This window comes from Epinephelus moara, chromosome 5 (genome assembly GCF_006386435.1).
Source record: "Epinephelus moara isolate mb chromosome 5, YSFRI_EMoa_1.0, whole genome shotgun sequence".
NCBI classification, from domain to species: Eukaryota; Metazoa; Chordata; class Actinopteri; order Perciformes; family Serranidae; genus Epinephelus; species Epinephelus moara.
In genome coordinates, this window is record NC_065510.1 from 29,631,712 (window position 1) to 29,650,179 (window position 18,468).

The 18,468-nt window shown below is 40.3% G+C and overlaps 3 protein-coding genes across 3 annotated transcripts in view; all 3 read right to left on the reverse strand.

Annotated features, from left to right (window-relative positions):
• Nucleotides 1-2,990: 2,990 nt before the first annotated feature.
• On the reverse strand, nt 2,991-8,678 carry tekt4 (tektin 4). The gene is made up of 7 exons (XM_050044752.1): nt 8,060-8,678; nt 6,708-6,778; nt 6,460-6,603; nt 6,263-6,349; nt 6,015-6,150; nt 4,392-4,546; nt 2,991-4,309 (listed from the first exon to the last, which is right to left on the reverse strand). The coding sequence occupies exons 1-7, from the start codon at nt 8,585-8,587 to the stop codon at nt 4,096-4,098; spliced, it is 1,335 nt and encodes a 444-aa protein (XP_049900709.1). The 5' UTR covers nt 8,588-8,678; the 3' UTR covers nt 2,991-4,095.
• A 674-nt stretch (nt 8,679-9,352) lies between these two features.
• On the reverse strand, nt 9,353-15,938 carry LOC126390464 (CMRF35-like molecule 8). Its single transcript, XM_050044783.1, has 7 exons — nt 15,872-15,938; nt 15,236-15,565; nt 11,890-12,189; nt 11,654-11,746; nt 11,348-11,443; nt 11,196-11,251; nt 9,353-10,129 (listed from the first exon to the last, which is right to left on the reverse strand). Exons 1-7 carry the CDS (start codon nt 15,912-15,914, stop codon nt 9,980-9,982), a joined length of 1,068 nt encoding a protein of 355 aa, XP_049900740.1. The 5' UTR covers nt 15,915-15,938; the 3' UTR covers nt 9,353-9,979.
• Nucleotides 15,939-17,516: 1,578 nt separating this feature from the next.
• The window catches only part of LOC126390375 (polymeric immunoglobulin receptor-like), a 6,559-nt gene continuing 5,607 nt past the window's right edge, over nt 17,517-18,468 (reverse strand). Inside the window, exon 8 of the mRNA XM_050044650.1 lies at nt 17,517-18,038. Coding sequence (XP_049900607.1) covers nt 17,868-18,038 — 171 coding nt within the window. The 3' untranslated portion in view covers nt 17,517-17,867. The remainder of the gene's footprint in view (nt 18,039-18,468) is intronic.

Consider the following 18,468-nt stretch of genomic DNA (forward strand, 5'->3'; position numbering starts at 1 on the left):
CTTGAGCAAAACTGTGAAAGACGGAGCCCTCAGTCTGAACCAGTCAGGGCAAAGGGAGTAATAACCCAAGCTAAAAGTAGCCTCTCCATCCAGCCAACGGAAACTTTGGCTTTCCGCAAACCCTCAAGCTTAGCTGCATGCATTTAGCCAACAGACACAAAAGCAAATAAACACTGTCGTAAAAATGTTCTCACACATAAATAAAGCAGCAGGTTGGCGACTGTGAGAGACGTTTTGGTTAATGAGCAATGATTAATTCATCCTTGGACCACCCCTTTAAAAAAGTTTTCTTCTAATACAGAGGAAGAAACTGGAGAGATAAGGAACAAGAGGAGAGGAGATCTGGAAGATGAGAGAGACACCTTATAGTGTCAGGGCTCAGTCAAATTCTGCTTTCCATAAGCCTACATGCAACAGTACAAACAAATATGTGTTAAAAAAAAGACTCATGGGGGCTAAAATTGAGGTTGTTAAAGAGGGATGAGTTCAGACAGCTGCAGGGATGGAATCTTGAATGATGGAGGGAAAATGGACAGAGGCAAAATGTGAGATAAATTGTGATGTGAAGACAAAAATGCCAAAGTCAAACTCACCTGTCTGTTGATCTCAGCCTGGAGTCACAAGGAGAAAGAAGGGAGAGAGCACTGGAGGAAAGGAAGGCAGTGAGTTTGGTCCTGCTGTCTCTCTATTCTCCTCTTCTCCCTCCCTCTTTCTTTTTCTGTCACTCCCTCAGATCTGCCACTTTATCTATCCCTCCCATTTTCTTCATTTATGCAACTGTTTTTTTTCTCTTTTTCATCTGGTCACATTTGTCCTTCCCATCACTCAACGTCCATCAAAGAAAACCTGACCACGGAAATCAATGAAAACACAAAGGAAAAACCAAACACAATCAATGAGCTTTATTTTTCAGCTTTTCCCAACATCAAATCAGACTACCAACATTTAGGTCATTATAATTTGTGCATCCCAAGACTTGCCAATACTTGTTATTATATATAGTGAGTTGCTACTCTGCAAACCAGCTTTTTCTTACCGTGTGGTCACATGGTCAGTGCACACAGGACACGTGAGCTCAACTTATAAAAGAGCATGATTTCATAAGGATTTTTCTCTTCTTATATCACACACATGCCGGTCCCAGTCCATTTATACTTGCTTTATTGTTTGTGTATTAAATGTTCTGTATCAAAGTCTTACCCAATTCTCAGGCTCATTTCATGCAAAAAAAAAGTTAAACAAAAAAAGAAAAAAAAAAATCAGTTTCCCCTCTGATGTTTGAAAGGGTTAAAGGGCGTGCATTTTTTATCCCACACAATGGTAAAATCATATGCACAAATACACAAACTCTCTCTCTCTCACACACACACACACACACACACACACAGTGCTGGCACCATCCCATGCCCACAGTTAGTGGTGTCATGAAATAAATACTATGTGCTGCGCAGTAAGAATGGAGCTGCCTGTCTTAACTCTTTCACTTTGCATAAAGTTCAGTTTCATAACCTCCTCAGTCGTGGCACCTCCTCACATGGAGGAAGCTCTCTCTAAGAATAGAGACAGACTGTTACTCAATGTTTAAAAGAAAAAGAGAAGATATACCTAAAGATGAGGCTACAGTAGTTTAACACTTAATGAACTGAACCTAAAACTGAACATGTGATAAAAACAGAAATCCACATCAGTTTATCTAATTTAGAAACGGCAGAAATGTCTTTTTTTCAAATGTACTTATTTGGCGTTTTAGCACCACAAGCTGAGTGCCATCTAGTTCTATTAAAGTGAAGAGAAGGCAGACATCTCCAAGGCTGATATCTCCAACACTCAGCAACTCACACCAAAATAATCTAGACTGATAAATAGCACTAAAGGCAAAAAGGAAAAAAATATGTATTTTTGATTTTGAGGTGAACTGTCCCTTTAAAAGTCAAGAAGCTCCTTTTGATGATGCAGGGCTGTGTGTTCATTTCACTCCTGCTGGAATACTATATTATTAATCATTACTTTCCTCAGTACCACATAGCTTTGAGTGCAGCTCAGCAGATAAACAGGAGTAGATGGCTGGGTCTTAAAACTCATTTCACACACATATCAATATCTGTGCCTCAAAGGCAACAACTTACTGGAACATCTTAACATGTGTGATTTTAACACGTTATCTCACATTTACATGTATTTTTACACTAAATTTGTATGCTGCTTTTGTGAAGTAAGACTCTGTATGAGATGAGACAGGAGACGGGGCTCAAGAGCTCACTCTAGTGGAGTAAATCAACACTATTATTTAACATCAGTCTGATATATAACAGCAGCACTGTAGCTTGAAGAGTTCTATGACAATTTATGTGTAATCCATGAGGCAATTTTGTGTGCACATTTTTGGTCACCAGGTGATCCAGGAGGTCATAAACTTTGCAGGAACATCTATATCACAACTTTGACACCTTTGTCACAAAAAGTGCTGCAAACTATTAAACACAAGCAAACTTAGAAATAGATTCACAACTTGTGCGACCAAAAGAAACAGACTGCAAATTCAGAACAGACAAGCAAACAAAAACGGACTACAGTAAATTCTTTTTCTGTCTTTTCTTCATGTAAATGAAAAGAAATCTATGTTAATGTGCAGCAATACTGTCATGATTTTTGCAATTCTTTGTTGCTTTAATATGAACAGAAACACAAACACTGCTGAGGCAGGAGAAGTGAAGCGTGCGGACTCTGTAAGACACAAAAAACTTCTTTAGTAGAAAGAGTTAAGAATTAGGGACCTCTAGAGGCTGCAGAGTTTATTGCACTCCACAATACAGGACAGTGAAGAACAGAACTGCTTATTTTTATCTTATATTTTTTTCAGGATGCACCAGTGGATAGCCAATGGGATCATCAAAAATAATAAATATTTAATTTACACAAGGGCTCCAACCATTGATTATTGTTATTATAATTTTATTACATCTAAGCAAATACAACATCAGAAAACACGGACTCAGTTAGCAAACTGTAAGGTACAACAGTTATGTTTCATCTCATAAACTAGAATTACCGCCATGCGGCTGTGTGCCTCTGTGCACCAGTCAATTTTCTCTACAGGTTACATCCATGTCTGTGAAAACATGGATGCTTCACACAAAACAGCACAGAAGATCAGCACAGTTTCAAGGTGGACACCCAAGATTAGTGTCATCAAGATATGATGCTGAATAATGGCCAGAACCGTGTTTTATGCAGAACAATATGACGTCACAGTGAAGCTGATATTTTACCCTTTGGATGTAAAATGTCATCACTTCATTATTTTTATCCTATCAGACATGTGTGCCAAGTTTTGTCTTAATTAGCATATGAATTTTATGTTATAGCCAAAAACATATTTTGTAAGGTAACAGTGACCTTGACCTTTGACCACAAAATTCCAAGCAGTTTATTCCTTAGACCAAGTGGACGTTTGTGTCAAATTTAAAGAAACTGCTTTAAGGTGTTCTTGAGATACCACATTTACGAGAATGACACAGATGCAAGGTCACACTGACCCTGACTTTTGACCACTTAAGTCCTATCAGTTCATTGTTGAGTCCAAGTGAAAATTTGAAGAAATTTTGTTAAGGTGTTGTTGAGATGTCATGTTCAATAAATTTATAAGAGAAGAATGATATAAAATATGAATCTGGGATCTAAGTATGCCTTCAACCTCTGCCTCTAGAGCCAGTGTTTGGTTTGTCCATTCTGGATTACTGTAGAACAACACTGCGGACTCTGTGGAAAAGGACCCGCTCCATATGTAGATATAAACAGCTCATCCTGAGGTAACAAAAACACAATGATCCTTATTTTCAGGTGATTCTAAACAAATGAAAACATAGTTATGAATATTATATAGCATTACTGCCAATAGATGCCCCTATATCCTACACACTGGACCTTAATTATTTGGTGAATTGAAATACTATTAATTTTGTTTTTAACTGCTGAGTTTTCAGGCTTTCTTGATGACATGATACGTCACTGCTTCTTACAACACAGCACGACAAAGAGACTAAACAAAGAAATGAAAAAAAGGAAATTCCACTCAAACACTCAGAGTCGTCGGCCTCAGTATCCTGACAGTGTGGAGACAGCTGGGTATCGTTTACGGTGAGTCATGCACTTGTCTCTGTCAATGAACAGTGAGTGGGTTTTACAGTTTATGTCCTTCTCCAGAGTAATGCGCGATTCTTCCAGGTGGGACAGGGAGCCTCTGGCCTCACTCAGCTGCTGGTGCAGAGACGCCAGAGTGGCATCAATCTGCCTCACCTCTGCCTCCAAACTGAAGACACAGGAAGCAGACATCATGAAGAGAGAAAAAGGATAGAACAGAGATGAGATGGTGCGTGTTTCTGTATGTGCACCTGAGCTGGGGCTCATCTCTGCAGAGATCCATGTTGGGTCTGAGGGAGCGGGTGTAAAGTCTGGACTGAGCGACTCTCAGTGGAGCCTCTTTGTTGTGGATGGCCTGCTGCAGGGCCACAATGTTCCTCTCCTGGGCCCCAATCTGCTCCAAGGTCTTCAAGGATTGTTGAAAACATGGGTGTTAAAAGATCCTCACCCTCAAATATGCAATGTTCACCCATGTTTCAAGTACTATTCTTAAATGTGGAATCCCCTTAATCAATTCATGTTACTTGTGTCCCTCGTAGTAGATATTTTGTTTGTTTACAGGTACCTGGTACTTGGCATTTTGTATTCAGTTCTAATTTGGAGGTTTGGTTCCCAACCAGTGATATAGTGAAGGCTGTAGTAGCATTGAAATCTCCACCCCCTAAACACATGCTTGTGAACCAGGAGTGAAGTGGGTTGCGCTGGACCACATCAGCCGCGGACCTTTGAAGCTCAAGACTTCTTGATGTGGTTCCCTAAGCCCAGGCTAACCTTTCATTCATTATACATATTTGTTAATCCTTTTTAGGATTGCGGAGAGGCTGGAGCCTATCCTAGCTGACATTTGGTGAGAGAAAGGTACACTGGACAGGTTGCCAGACCATTGCAGGGCTGACACATAAGCCGCTTTTACACTGCCTGCTGAAGGCAGGAATATTGTGAGGTTATTCTGCCTGCCGTTCTGTATAAAAGTGTCAATCCCGGAATTGGGGGACAGAGTCGTCTAGCCTCTGAGTCAGGAAAGCAGGTAGTAACAGTGCTGAAACAACAGCCGGCAGGACAGGATTATGGGCGGAACAGCTGTGATGTTTTGACGACATGTTATGTATGTGACCCACCCGGGGAGATTAAAAAGTAGCAGTCAGCGACTAACTCGAAGAAGAAAAACAGTGGCTGAAAATGCCCACAAATTGGATATACAATGAAGTGCAGGAGCTCCTAACCCTCTGAGCAGAGGATGAGATAAGCCGCCATACACCAGGGACAGTAAATGACTGTGATTGTCAAGTTCATGCCATTGTTATTGTCTATAAAGCGCTGCAGATGTGTCTGTTATATATGTCACACTAGAGACTGACGCTGTTGTGTTACATGTTGCGGCCGTGACGCCTCTTTGGATTACACGATGCCGGCGTGCTGTCTAAAATTACACACTGGAGTCGGGTGATGCTGCCATTGTTTGGTTCTGTATAAAAATGCAAAGGTGGCATAAAGAGGGGGCTTTATAGCGGCTCTATAGCGTGATGTCTGTGTAAAAAGAGCGATGGAGACAGACAACCATTCATGCTCACAGTCACACCTACAGGCAATTAAGAATCAGCCTGCATGTCTTCAGAAGTTTACGTCACCAGGATGGTTTTACCAGGCTATCTCATAGAGGGTTCTGGGTGGAGCCTTTCACAGATGGTTCCAGGTATAACCCCCTTTATTGGGCTCTAGGTAGAACCCTCTGAAAGGTCTCTAGGTGGAATATTTATAAAATTATAAAAGATTCGACCCAGACCCAAAAACAGCTCTCCTATGGGGACAAGCTGAGGAAACCCTGTATGGTTCGAGTTGCCACCTATATTTCTTGGAGTGTGCCTGTCAGTTACCTCTGCGAGCCTTATCTCCAGCTGGGTCTTGGCCTCTATCAGCTCCGTGCAGCGCTGGCTAAAGGCTTGGTCCACAGTGGAGCACTGGACTCTCAGGTCTTCAGTGGTGTCCTGCAGCACTCGCTCCACCAGCAGTCTGACACACACAAACAGCATCACGATGTTCACTGAAACCTTTAAATGATGCGTCACAGTCCCCTTCACAGCAGCCTCCAACACACACAGTCTGAACCACAGCTCGCTCTCACCTAAGACTGTTGGTGGCCTGCTCCTCCTGCATGGCCTTGGACAGGTTGTCCTGTGTGAACTTTGTCCATGATGTGCAGTTACTCACCCTGCAGCAGACCAGAAGACATAAAAGTTGTGCTCACTGTTTCTCATTTTATGTACTGCTAAGTATTGAAAATGGTGTTACACACAGAAACACATACACACAAAGACTCACTGGTCCTGCATGGTGGCTGAGCTGGGGTGGTGCCGTGTATCTGGGCTCATGTTAGTGTATCTTCCACACTGGTCATCAAGGTTGTAGGCCTGGTATTTATCAGACCAGTCCAACTCTAACGTCTGCTTGGCATCTCTGTTCATCCTGACCCACACACAGACACACACTAAAGTAAGAGCTTCAAACTTAACAGCATATTTTTGCACGTCAGGCAGTTTAATGCACTGGAAACAGGTTCTGACACTCACTTGATCTGGCTGACAACCTGAGCTGTAGTTCTCTTAAGAAGAGCCTGGATGCTCCTGATCAAGTCCACCTCCTGCAAAACACACACACCTCTGATTAGTGCGTGTCCCAGTGAGCCCTCTGCTGGTGTTGCTGCACGTCTACACTGGATTCGCTGTAAAACACTTGATCCTGAGAATATAACTATGAACCACCACCGATTTATTATTTTAAAGGGTTCTACAAAATATTTTCTTGATTATTCGATCAATTAGTTGGTCAACAGAACATCAGAAAAAAAAGAAAACGCATCTCGCATCAAACGGCATGTCAATTTTCTATTTTTAAAAGCTAAAAGTTAAAAGCTAAATATGTCAGGAAATTAGCAAATTCTCAAATTTTAGAAGCTGCAGTGATCAAAAAGTTGTAGTTTTTGCTTGAAAATGGACCTGAAATTATAAATCGATAAGCAAAATGGTTCCAAAAATTATTTTCTTGACTGGATCATCTATTCATTGACTAACTGTTGCAGCTCTATCATTTTAATTTGAAAAAATAGCATCCTAACAATATGTATCAGTCTCCATGGTATGGTGTCCATTCCCAAAGTATCCCATGATGAGTATCAGTGAGTCAAGATTGTGTTACTGTTGACATGTTAATATGTCTTTACCATATACAGTCTTAATTTAATTAATTCTGAAGAAATATTTGCTGTATATCTTTTATATACCCTATTGGTCATATATCAATTAAAATAACACTCACTCTATAATAATCATATTTAAATTTTAATTACTTGTTATATAATAATTGTCCTATTATCTATAAATACACTATTCTTTATTTGTCAACCGCACAATAACCTGTAAGTAACATCAGCCCCAATAGTTTCCCTTTGTATAAAGAATTACAAGTATATTCTGTAGACGTTATCCTTTTACAAAACAGATGAACAGCCTGAGATGTCTTAAGAAAAATAAGTGCAATTTCAACAGTCTAAGTTTTTCCACGTTCAGTCAGTCTGCCTCTCACTGTCAATACATGTGCAATTATCTTTACATTTCCTGATACAGGTGATTTTGAACTGAAGCTGCTGACTGACAATATTGTTTTTGTTCAATATCTTTAAACATGGTCACAGTAAGTATTCATTGTTATATCAGAGAACTGTATTCGGGTCAAAGTGGAAAAGCATCTGAAGCAGAATTTCACATGAATCAGGCAATGCAGTGTTTAACTTGCTCCTGAAATCTGGCACCTCTAGTCCAGTCATCTAGTGGGCCGGATTGGACCCTTTGACGGGCCGGTTCTGGCCCACGGGCCATATGTTTGACACCCATGATCTAAACTTTATTTTGAAGCCAGTGGTCACCTTTAACAGCTCCTCCTCCACGGTGTCTCGGACCAGATCTGGTCCAAGTCTTCTGGTCCTGCAGTTGAGATTATCGGTGGCGATGGCGTACGGAGTCTCGGTGGCGTCCAGCGCCTTCTCCAGCCTCGTCTTCAGCGCCAGCAGTGCCTCCGTGTCGGCCTGCAGCTGGTCGATGTGCCGCTGCAGCTCAGACTTCCAGTAGTGGACCTCTTGCAGTCTCTCCCCCAGCAGACGCGTTCCCTGGGCCTGGGTCTTCAAAGTGGCGGCCTCGGTGTTCTGGTATAGAGTTTTGGACTCTCTTTGGATGCTCCGGGCTTCGTGCTGGTCGGCACCGGCCTGTTGAAGGATGCTGTGGTAGTTGTTGAACCACTCAGCCGGGGAGTATTTAGCTGAGCGGTACCCGGCTGTGGCTGAGCCCGAGGACAGCTGCGGGACATCCGGCTCCAGAGGGGACTCTCTCTCCGGGACCCCCTGAGCCACAGCCCTGCTGTCATAGTGTGGCCTTGACACTAAAACCTCAGAACTCATTTTATAACAATTAAAAACAATTACTTTAAGCAGGTTTAGTCCTAAATAAAAAGCAGAATCAGTGATGCACAGGACCCAAAGTCCTGGGGCAGACTCAGCTGTATGTTTGTTTGGTGTTGCCTGGTTACTCCTGTTGGCAGGAGCAGCTCCTGCAGCAGCTCTGGCTCAGGTGACTAAGTATTAAAGCTGACAGGGATTAAATTGCATTTTCGGTCATTAATTAAGTAAACAGAGAAGAATATATATTAATGGAATCAGCAGGACTAAAAGCCTCAGGGGGCACTCAAACTCAAACTAGACCTATATAACAACAGACAAGTGTGTGTAGACTCCCATAAAACCTTTTTACATCCACTTGTTTGGCCAAAATAGATAAATAAAAATAAAAATAGAATAATTAAAAATAATAATAAAAATCTGTCTGGAGCTGCAAAACATATTTGAATAAAGGTAATTGTTTATCATTATTCGATAGTTATTATTTCTTAGTTATCATTAAGTCTAAATTAGCCCATCAACATTATGAATAGATCTAAATGAGCATCAATATGATTTACTTCAAGGTGGCTACTCTGCAGTGGGCTATTTATAATTATTCAGTACTTTCACTTTGCAGCGTTGGTGCTGAAAGCAAATAAATCTGTCCACATGTTATTAAATTCTCTGTTTTCCTCCAAGACTTAGAGAGACTCCAGACCTAAAGTTTAGCAAAATTTAGAGGAAAAGGCACCAGGTCGTAGACATAAGACACATTTTAGTCAGTGAAACATTCAAACATTTTTTAATTTGATGTATATGTTACACATTTTTACAAATGTAGAATGCAGTAATCACTTTAGGCCAAGTATAATGACAAATGAAAATCCTGATGTTAAAAAATAACCATTATTCATTTCCAGATAATTTAATTCAAAGCCACAGGGAGCTACTGGAGAGGGTCTAAAGAGCCGCATGGGGCTGCAGAGCTGCAGGTTGCCTACCCTTTTTCTAGATTATATACTTCAGTGTTTAATTTCTCATCCTTTTAGTTTACCAAAGCACAGTGGGTCCTGAGCTTACACTCCTGTTGACCCCAAAACATCAGCAGAATGACTGTATGAACAGACAGTGTTGTGCTGACAGGGATCATCACAGTCTGGTACAGAAACAGCACTGAACAGGACCACAAGGCCCTATTAACACTTAGAAATCATGATAAATGTGAAAGTAAAAGAGCCTGAGCAAAATCAGAATAAAGCCATGAATATGAGTTACAGCACCAAATATCTCTCATGGTATAGATTAATCACAAAGGCCAACCTGGTCGAGACAATTAAGGTATGAACACAATTAGACATGAATGTGTGTTGGTCAGCTGCTCTCTGAGACAATACAGACACTGTTGAGCTGTTGTTACAGATTACAGTAGATATCCTCTGCCCTGGTGATGTTTTGATACACAGACTCTTGTTGGTCTTCACCTGCCTTGTTATGGTACAACATGCTCTGTTGCTTGGAGGAGCCCATGGTTGAGCACGCTACATCTCCTTGAACTTCATACATCTAAAAATAAAAACAAAAATTAAACACAGATGAACAAACAGGTACAGTTACACTTAAATGTGTGGCATGTTTAGCTGAGTGCCAGAGTTAGGAGACTCGAGTCAGATTCGGATCACAGATTTGAGGACTTGAGAGTTGCATGACAAACATTGATGAAAGATTCAACTCGACTTGGACTGTTAATGACTTGAGACCTGCTTGAGAAAGGTGCTGTGTGTAACTCTGGAGGAACACAGTTGTTGAGTCTCATTCCCAGATCGTCAAATACCGATGCTTTGTGCTAACGGTTCAGTCAGACTACCAACCCACAATGATATTTGGCAACCGGGGAATGAGACCGAATGAGTGGGGCAGCAGGCCAAGCAAAGCACCCCAGACATCCCTCTCCCCAGCAACGCCTTCCATCTCCTGCTGGGAGACCCCAAGGCGTTCCCAGGCCAGATGAGATATGTAATCCCTCCAGCTTGTTCTTGGTCTGCCCCGGGGCCTCCTACCAGTGGGACGTGCCCAGAACACCTCTAACGGGAGGCGTCCAGGAGGCATCCTGATCAGATGCCCGAACCACCTCAACTGACCCCTTTCGATATGAAGGAGCAGCAGCTCTACCTTGCGCTCCCTCCGGATGTCCGAGCTCCTAACCCTATCTCTAAGGCTGAGCCCAGCCACACCACGGAGGAAACTAATTTCAGCTGCTTGTAGCCACTATCTCAGTCTTTCGGTCACAACCCAGAGCTCATGACCATAGGTGAGGGTTGAGACATAGATGGAGCAGTAAATCAAAAGCTTCACCTTCTGGCTCAGCTCCCTTTTCACCACGATGGTCCGGCACAGCGCCTGCATCACTGCAGAAGCCGCACTAAACTACCAATCCATCTCAAGCTCCATTCTACCCTCAGTCTTGAACAAGACCCCAAGATACTTGAACTCCCTCGCTTGATTGTGTAAATGTCTTTAATTTGGTCAACACACTGCTACTTTCATGTTTTCATTGGGGGCACAAATGCACACGTAAATATTGAAGGGGACCTGTCCCTTGCATGAAATCTACACTTATGGTCCCACCCACCGTTTCTTCTGCTTCAGCAGTCTTTGTTATATTTCTGCTCAAGCTGACTTCTTGTCCTGGAGACACACAGGTACACAACACAATGTATGGAGTCATACATAGAGAGTATAAATGTGTGTGTTTGAGCATGTTGTGTGTAATGCATACTGTACCTTTCCGGTGGCATTTATAAATTACGACCAGGGTAAATGCCAATATCAGGAGTACAGCAAGTACAACAAAAACCACTACGAGAACAGGTGAAACATCTGAAAAAATACAGAACAAAGTGAAGTACACTTCCTGAAAACACATATTTAGTCTTCTACTCTGTGTGTTATCACAGTTTCAAGCACTAAACAGCAGAAGTGGCACCAAACACCCAGAATAAACTCTCAGCATTTGTTTCATGTTCCTTTTTCATGTTAAATAAGGACATAAGCTCACAGTTGGCTCGCCATATGGACAGACACACATACCTTTGATGTGTTTGTCAGGGATATGTGTTGATTGTGATCCAACAGGTTCTACAGTGATGTCAGGGGTCACAGTGCTGGTCAGTGGTGGAATGACTGTCAGAAAAAAAAAGATCCTTACGAATGCTGTTATTTTTAATTTTTTATTTATTTCCATATGAACAAAAAGAAGAAAAAAGTACTTTTATTTTTAACTTTTCAGCCGTGTGGTTTCTCTGTTGCTCTTTTCATAGTCTTACCTAGTGACAGCTGAATCTGTGTGTAGTCAGCAGGACTCCACTGTGAGTCTGAACCACACCAGTATGTCCCAGCATCCCCTGCTCTCAGCTCCATGATCAGCACCGTGAAAGAGCTGGAAGAAACGTCATCTTGCAGCGTGAACCTGCTCTGACTCGTCACCATGTCTGTACAGTTGTTATGGTGGTCTCCCTTACAGAGGAACTTCCTGTTATGCCTGTGTTGTGGTGGGTATGGACACTGCAAAGTTCCTGGACGTCCCACAATGCCGCTCAATTTGTTTGATTTCACACAGCACCACACTGTCAAAAAAATAAAAAATAAAAAAGTATGAGCCAAATTATTTAAAAAACTAATAACATATCTGCTATTTTTTCCTTTTTTTCCCATACAACATTTTTTAGGCATTTTATAGCTTTATTAAACAATAGAGAGATGACAGGAAAAGAGTTACAGTTACTGAGAAAAAAAAAAATCATCAAAAGGAAAACAACATCAAAAGAAAAGACGATGGCGCAAAGCAACAAAACAACACATTCTCACTCCGACCTTGTCCCATATTGACGTTTTGGTCACGGACTTTCCACGTAACGTGAAAAGTACCCTGGGTGTGTTGGTTGATGACGTTCTGGGACACTGTGTGAAGTTCTGCCTGTTACATGCAATGTCTTCTTTTAAAATACTTTAATGTTTTCACAAGAAATTTAACGTTTACATACAGTCTCTTTCAAAAAATGCACTACGTCAGTACAGCACCACAAATTGATATTCTTTTTCCTTCAGCAACAAACACACATGGTTTGGTTAAGGCACTAAAAGCACATGGTTAGGTTTAGGAAAGAAGAACAGGGTTTGGCTTTGGAATCTTACAGGACGCTAGCACCGCTCTCTTGGGTGAAGGTCAGTGTTTGTTGGACCCATCCACCACCCTTTCCACTTGGCTGATTCGGACTTCCGCTGCCTTAACTTTCATTCTTCTCCTGCTGGGTTTCCCCTGACGCCACCGAGTGCTGTTAAACTATAACAGCAACCAGCCGAATATCATGCTGACGCTAAAGGATGCCTTTTTTGTTGGATTCTGACGCTGCAAGTCACTGCCCAAGTGCTGGATTTTGACAACTTCGGAGTGAAACCGGGCTCAACAAAAGCATCCTACATAATCAGATCAAGGATCGACAATGTGCAGAGCATTCATTTACCATGTAGCACTGAAGAAAATCAAAATAAGTACTAATTAAAAAAAAAAGAATTCCCCTCAGGGGATTAATAAAGTATATTAAATTAAATTAGAATTAAATAAAATTTTAAAAAAATTAAACAAATTGTGTTGCCTTTTCTTGAAGGCTTTTACAAAAAAAATGGCAATCTTGAACACATCAAAATTAAACAACCATTCTAGCATTCCATATATTTACACACACCATATTATTTATTGTTTGTATTGTCTCAAAGCAGCTTCTTGGTGCTGTTGAAAACAACAGCTTATTTAATAAGTTTCATTCTGGTACTGCCCTTAACTGAACAGGAAGGAAATTTTGTGTGTCCATCAACAACATCTTGTCATCCATTTCCAACATCAACTATAGTGTGCCTCAAGGATCAGTCCTGGGTCCAATCTTGTTTTCATTATACATGCTCCTCTTGGGTGATATCATCCATCTACATGGTGTCTCTTTCCACTGTTATGCGGATGACACTCAGCTGTACCTCCCTGTTAAACCTGCTGACCTCAGCATGCTGAGCTCTCTACAGGACTGTTGTTAAATTTTCTAATAAACGAGAAATCCTTGTAATAATAATGTAAAACAGATACTGCCATCCACTAGTTACCTGTCACAACACATACAGCCTGCTGCAGGAATGTTAGATAGTAATTTATGTTTTGAACAGCATGACAGTCAGCGTGTCCAATCACACTTTTATCACCTCAGAAATATTGCTAAAATAAGCTCTAGTTTAAATTTTAGAGATACAGAAACATACTTAGAAACTGTATACATGTATTTATCTCTTTGTTTCATGGTTATCGCAACAGCCTTTGTTCCTTTTTTAATCAAAAACCTTTAGACTGTTCAGAACTCAGCGGCAAGGCTTTTAACCAAAACCAAGAAGCACGCCCACATCACACCAGTTTTAGCCTCTGTACATTGGCTTCCTGTTTGTTTTAGGAATGACTTTAAAATGTTATGTATTACTTTTAAGACTATTCTTGGCCTGACTCCAGACTACAGTTCAGACCTGTTAGTCCCTTAAGAACCTCTGCGTAGTTTGAGATCATGGGGCAGAGGTCTTCTGCTTGCCCCAGAGTCCAGACTGAACACTTAAGGGGACAGAGCTTTTGCAATCAGGGCCTCGAGGCTCTGGAATGACCTGCCTAAGGAGATAAGGCTGTCTGAGTCACTGGCTTGTTGAAGTCTTTCCAAAAAATGTACTTGTGAGTTTGTCTGAGCTGTCTGTCTATTTTATTGCTATCTTATTGATTTTTTCCCCCAATTATTATCTTGATTTTAGTTTTGGCCTTCCTTATTTTATCTTTTACTTTGGTGACATTTTATGACATTTTATCACCTTGTGTTTTAAATGTGTTTAGTTTTATTGTACACCACTTTGTAACTGTGATTTGAAAGGTGCTATATAAATAAAGTTTATTATTATTAGCCAAGTTGTTCGTGTTGATTTCCAATTAGCTCTTGTTCTTTTTGAATAAATACAATAAACATAAAAGATAATAATACTTTGTAAAGAACAATCATTTAAATGAAACAAAAAAGGTCAAGACATGAGCAGTGACATAATCTGACAACAGTAACATAAAATAAAGTTAGAGCTAAAATAGGACTTAAATGAAATATAGTATTGGGGGGAAACTATCCACGAATCTAAATTAATCTCTATAGGGAACAGAATCACACAATGGACAGAATTTTATACAGCATTGTATTGTGCATAAGTGTTAATGTGCAATACGCGTGCAAGACTAACTCCTAACATAGTGCAGTTCCTCTTATTGCTGAGAAAGGTAACAAAGTGGAGTTGTATAATGTAATATATATAAACAAAAACAGCAAAAGACAATATGGAAAACTGATCTAAAGAGATAGTTTGACTTAACACAGTCAGATTTTGACAAACAAATGGTTAACGGCATATTGAGATCAAGATTAAGATGCAAATCAATATGACGTTTTATGATTATTTGCATTATATTAATTATTAACAATACAAAACAATCTTTTAATTACTTTTTTTTTATATTATTAATTATCAAATGTGGGCAGCTATGTGACATACAACATAGCATATCATAGCAAATTGGCATCATGAAGTGATACAAATATCTTTATTTACCTGGCAATACCTCCAGTTTTACTTCAGCAGGGTAGACATCCTTAAAAGCCCTTGTCACCCCACACCAGTATGTCCCAGTATCCGTACGTCTCAGATCAGAAATGGTTACTTTGATGATTCGTCTCTGTTTGTCCTCACGGAGGGAGTACCTGTTCCTCTTTGCTTGTGTCGTTGTAATTAGAACATCATCAGTGTTGCCACAGTCATTCTTGCACAGGTACTTCTCAAAAGACTCAAAACCCCCTCCATAGGGACAGGATACATTTACTTCTCTCCCCTCATATCCAGACACATGGATCAACCGTGCACTGGAAACACAACTCAGGGGGACTGCAGCAAGAAGACAACAGAACATAAAAAACACTGCTGGAAAAAAGTCTTCATGTAATATATCATTATATTATAGTTAAAGTCAGGTGCACATATGTAAATTTAAAACTCAAAGTACATGTTGTCTGCATCATTTATTTTGAGTTTAGTCAAGATTAAGTTGAGCATGTTGGAGCATGTTTGTTGCTGGGGTTTTTTAATTTTGTACTGTGTTAATGAAACTGATTATAATAGGCTAAAGCATTGTCGAAAGTCAAAATCTTATATTTGTATTCAAATTTCTTTCAACAAAGCAAATACACTTACTGCACAGGAGGAACAGCAGGTTGTGGGGGCTCTGCATCTTCATGTTACTGCTGAGAAACAGAAACCACATCTAATGTGATCCGAATCAGTCACGCATTAGAGTGAATGTGTGAACTGTTAGACAGACAAAAAAAGTCTCACGTGGGTTGATATTAAACCCACAGTATGCGTTAGCACACCGAATGTTTCCACATCTGCATTCAGGGGAAAGGTTTGATAAAGCTAAATGACTCCTCACACACTGCAAACCCTCTATTTAGTCCTCTCAGTGCTGGTAAAAGACCACACAGTAACGAACATCTCACTTACACAATAGCACTTATCCTGAAACAGTCTGCATCCTAAATGCTTCACTGGTTGTAAACATGCACATGCATTGTAGCTTGTAGCTTGTAACTTGCATGGGCATGCATGAGCCATATGGTTGCATTATTGTACTCTGTAATGTGGCAGTGTGTCTTTTGTGGGCTCTCCTATGTGCTTATATGCTGTTGAATGCACTAAAGCAAATTTCAAATCAACTGGTTGATATGGCAACTTTCTCAGTTCCTCACCTAAACCAACAGGGTCTGTATCATTATGAGATCGTCATATTGTTTCATATGTGTGAAAACCTCAGAACAACCTCATCATCGCTTCAAATAAATGTGGCCAAGAAAAATAGTTCTTCAGGTATGTGTCGCCTCACACCAAGAGGGCTCTGTGTGAACCTGCCTGTTCTCTGTGGGCCTGCATGGCCTTTTTCCGCCCACGGTCCAAAGACATGCAGGTTACTTGTTGACTCTAAATTGTCCGCAGGTGTGAATGTGAGCGTGAATGGTTGTTGTGTGTAGTTTAAGTGTTGCTAACATGTTTTAAACATGTGACTAGATTCCAAACTTTATGCAAACATTTATCTAAGAAAAGGAATAGTTTGTGTGAGCAAGTATCTTGTTGGCAAAGAATGTCAAAAATATCAAAAGTGGCCATAAAGGCAGGTGAAACATAACTATCTGACCATCCATTATCTGTAACTGCTTGTCCTACAGGGTCATGGGGCACTGGACCTGATCCCAGCTGACACTGGGCGAAAGGCGGGGTACACTCTCGACAAGTCAACAGTCAACCACAGTGTGAAACCTATCTCTGTTTTGTTAATAGAGTGACATAAAAAGAAAATTAGACTGACTCAAAAAAGAAAAAAAAGCACACTAACGAGAAATAAGACAGTGAGTTCATTTAAAGAGAGCTACAGCATGGGTTGTCGGATGAAGTGAGTCTCAGATCCTGTGTATTCCTGTGGTTAAAAAAACAAGAAGAAAAATAAAAATATCTACTGATTAATGCAACAACTTCTGAATAACAAACTGGATGATAATCCACTGAATTGTGTTTATGTCTCTTTTTTGTGTGTCAGGATACAGAGAGAGGCCAAGCAGTGTGTGTGTGTGTGTGTGTGTGTGTGTGTGTGTGTGTGTGTGTGTTTTCGCTCTCTATTAATGTCACTGGTGTTTACTGGCATGCTCTAATTTACTTTAATGACTCACTTGTTACTTCAGTTTATCAACTGACAATGTGGTGACGTTGATTTCATATATAATTCATCAAGTGTAAAAACAAATAGTGATGAGTTGATTCATCTGGCTTTTTTATTTATTTATTCACTTTTATTTAAGATATATACAATAAACAGGAAGGTTACTTACATTTGGGATATTTAGGTAATATGTTTATCCACCGTTTCTTATAAGGAGTGGAGGTAAGTTATATTAAAAAAAAATCACAATAGTGAGTGTGAAGGTAATAAAAAGTGTAAAAATAAAGTATTAATAAATGATATGATGGTAACTATAAAACAAATCTGCGCAAGTAATTATATTACTGTAGTTTTCAGTTAGACAATGAAAAGGTTGGAGCACAGCTGTAATAATGTGTTTGTTAGCTTTTAACTGAGACAATAAAAAAACAGCATCATTCAGGTACAAATGTAACCTAAAAATGCAGATGTGCATGCTGTTTATCTCCTATTGGCTTTAATGACAAAGTCATTACAGTAGATGTCATCTGTTGAGAAGTTTTGGTAGTCACACTCTTCTTCAGCATCGCCCACATCATCATAGTGCTGACAGGCGCTCTGCAGTTTGGAGGTCCTCTGCTTCGACAGTGCTACGCCTTGATTTTCATAAAGCTAAAATAGAATAAACAAAGAAGGGTGACTCAGATGAGAATTCATCAGAAAATGTCCAAATAATCAGCTGGTTGGTCATTTGCTCAGAAGTTTGGAAAACAGCTACGAATTTCCCTGTACAGTACGTATTCATGACAACCACAGACATAATGTTCATGTTTCTGGTGACCTCCTGACCTTTCCTCTGATGCCATTATCAGGTCAGAATATCCACCTGTGACCAAGAAATATCAAAACCTAACAGGCAAATTATTAATTCACTAAGCACATTCCTGCTCCCAAAAGGATGAACCCCTTCAGTTTTATATCCCGAGCGTATCAGCTATCAGGCCCCTCTCCTGTGGAATCATCTTCCTGTTGCGGTCCGGGAGGCAGACACCGTCTCCACATTTAAGACTAGACTTAAGACTTTCCTCTTTGATAAAGCTTA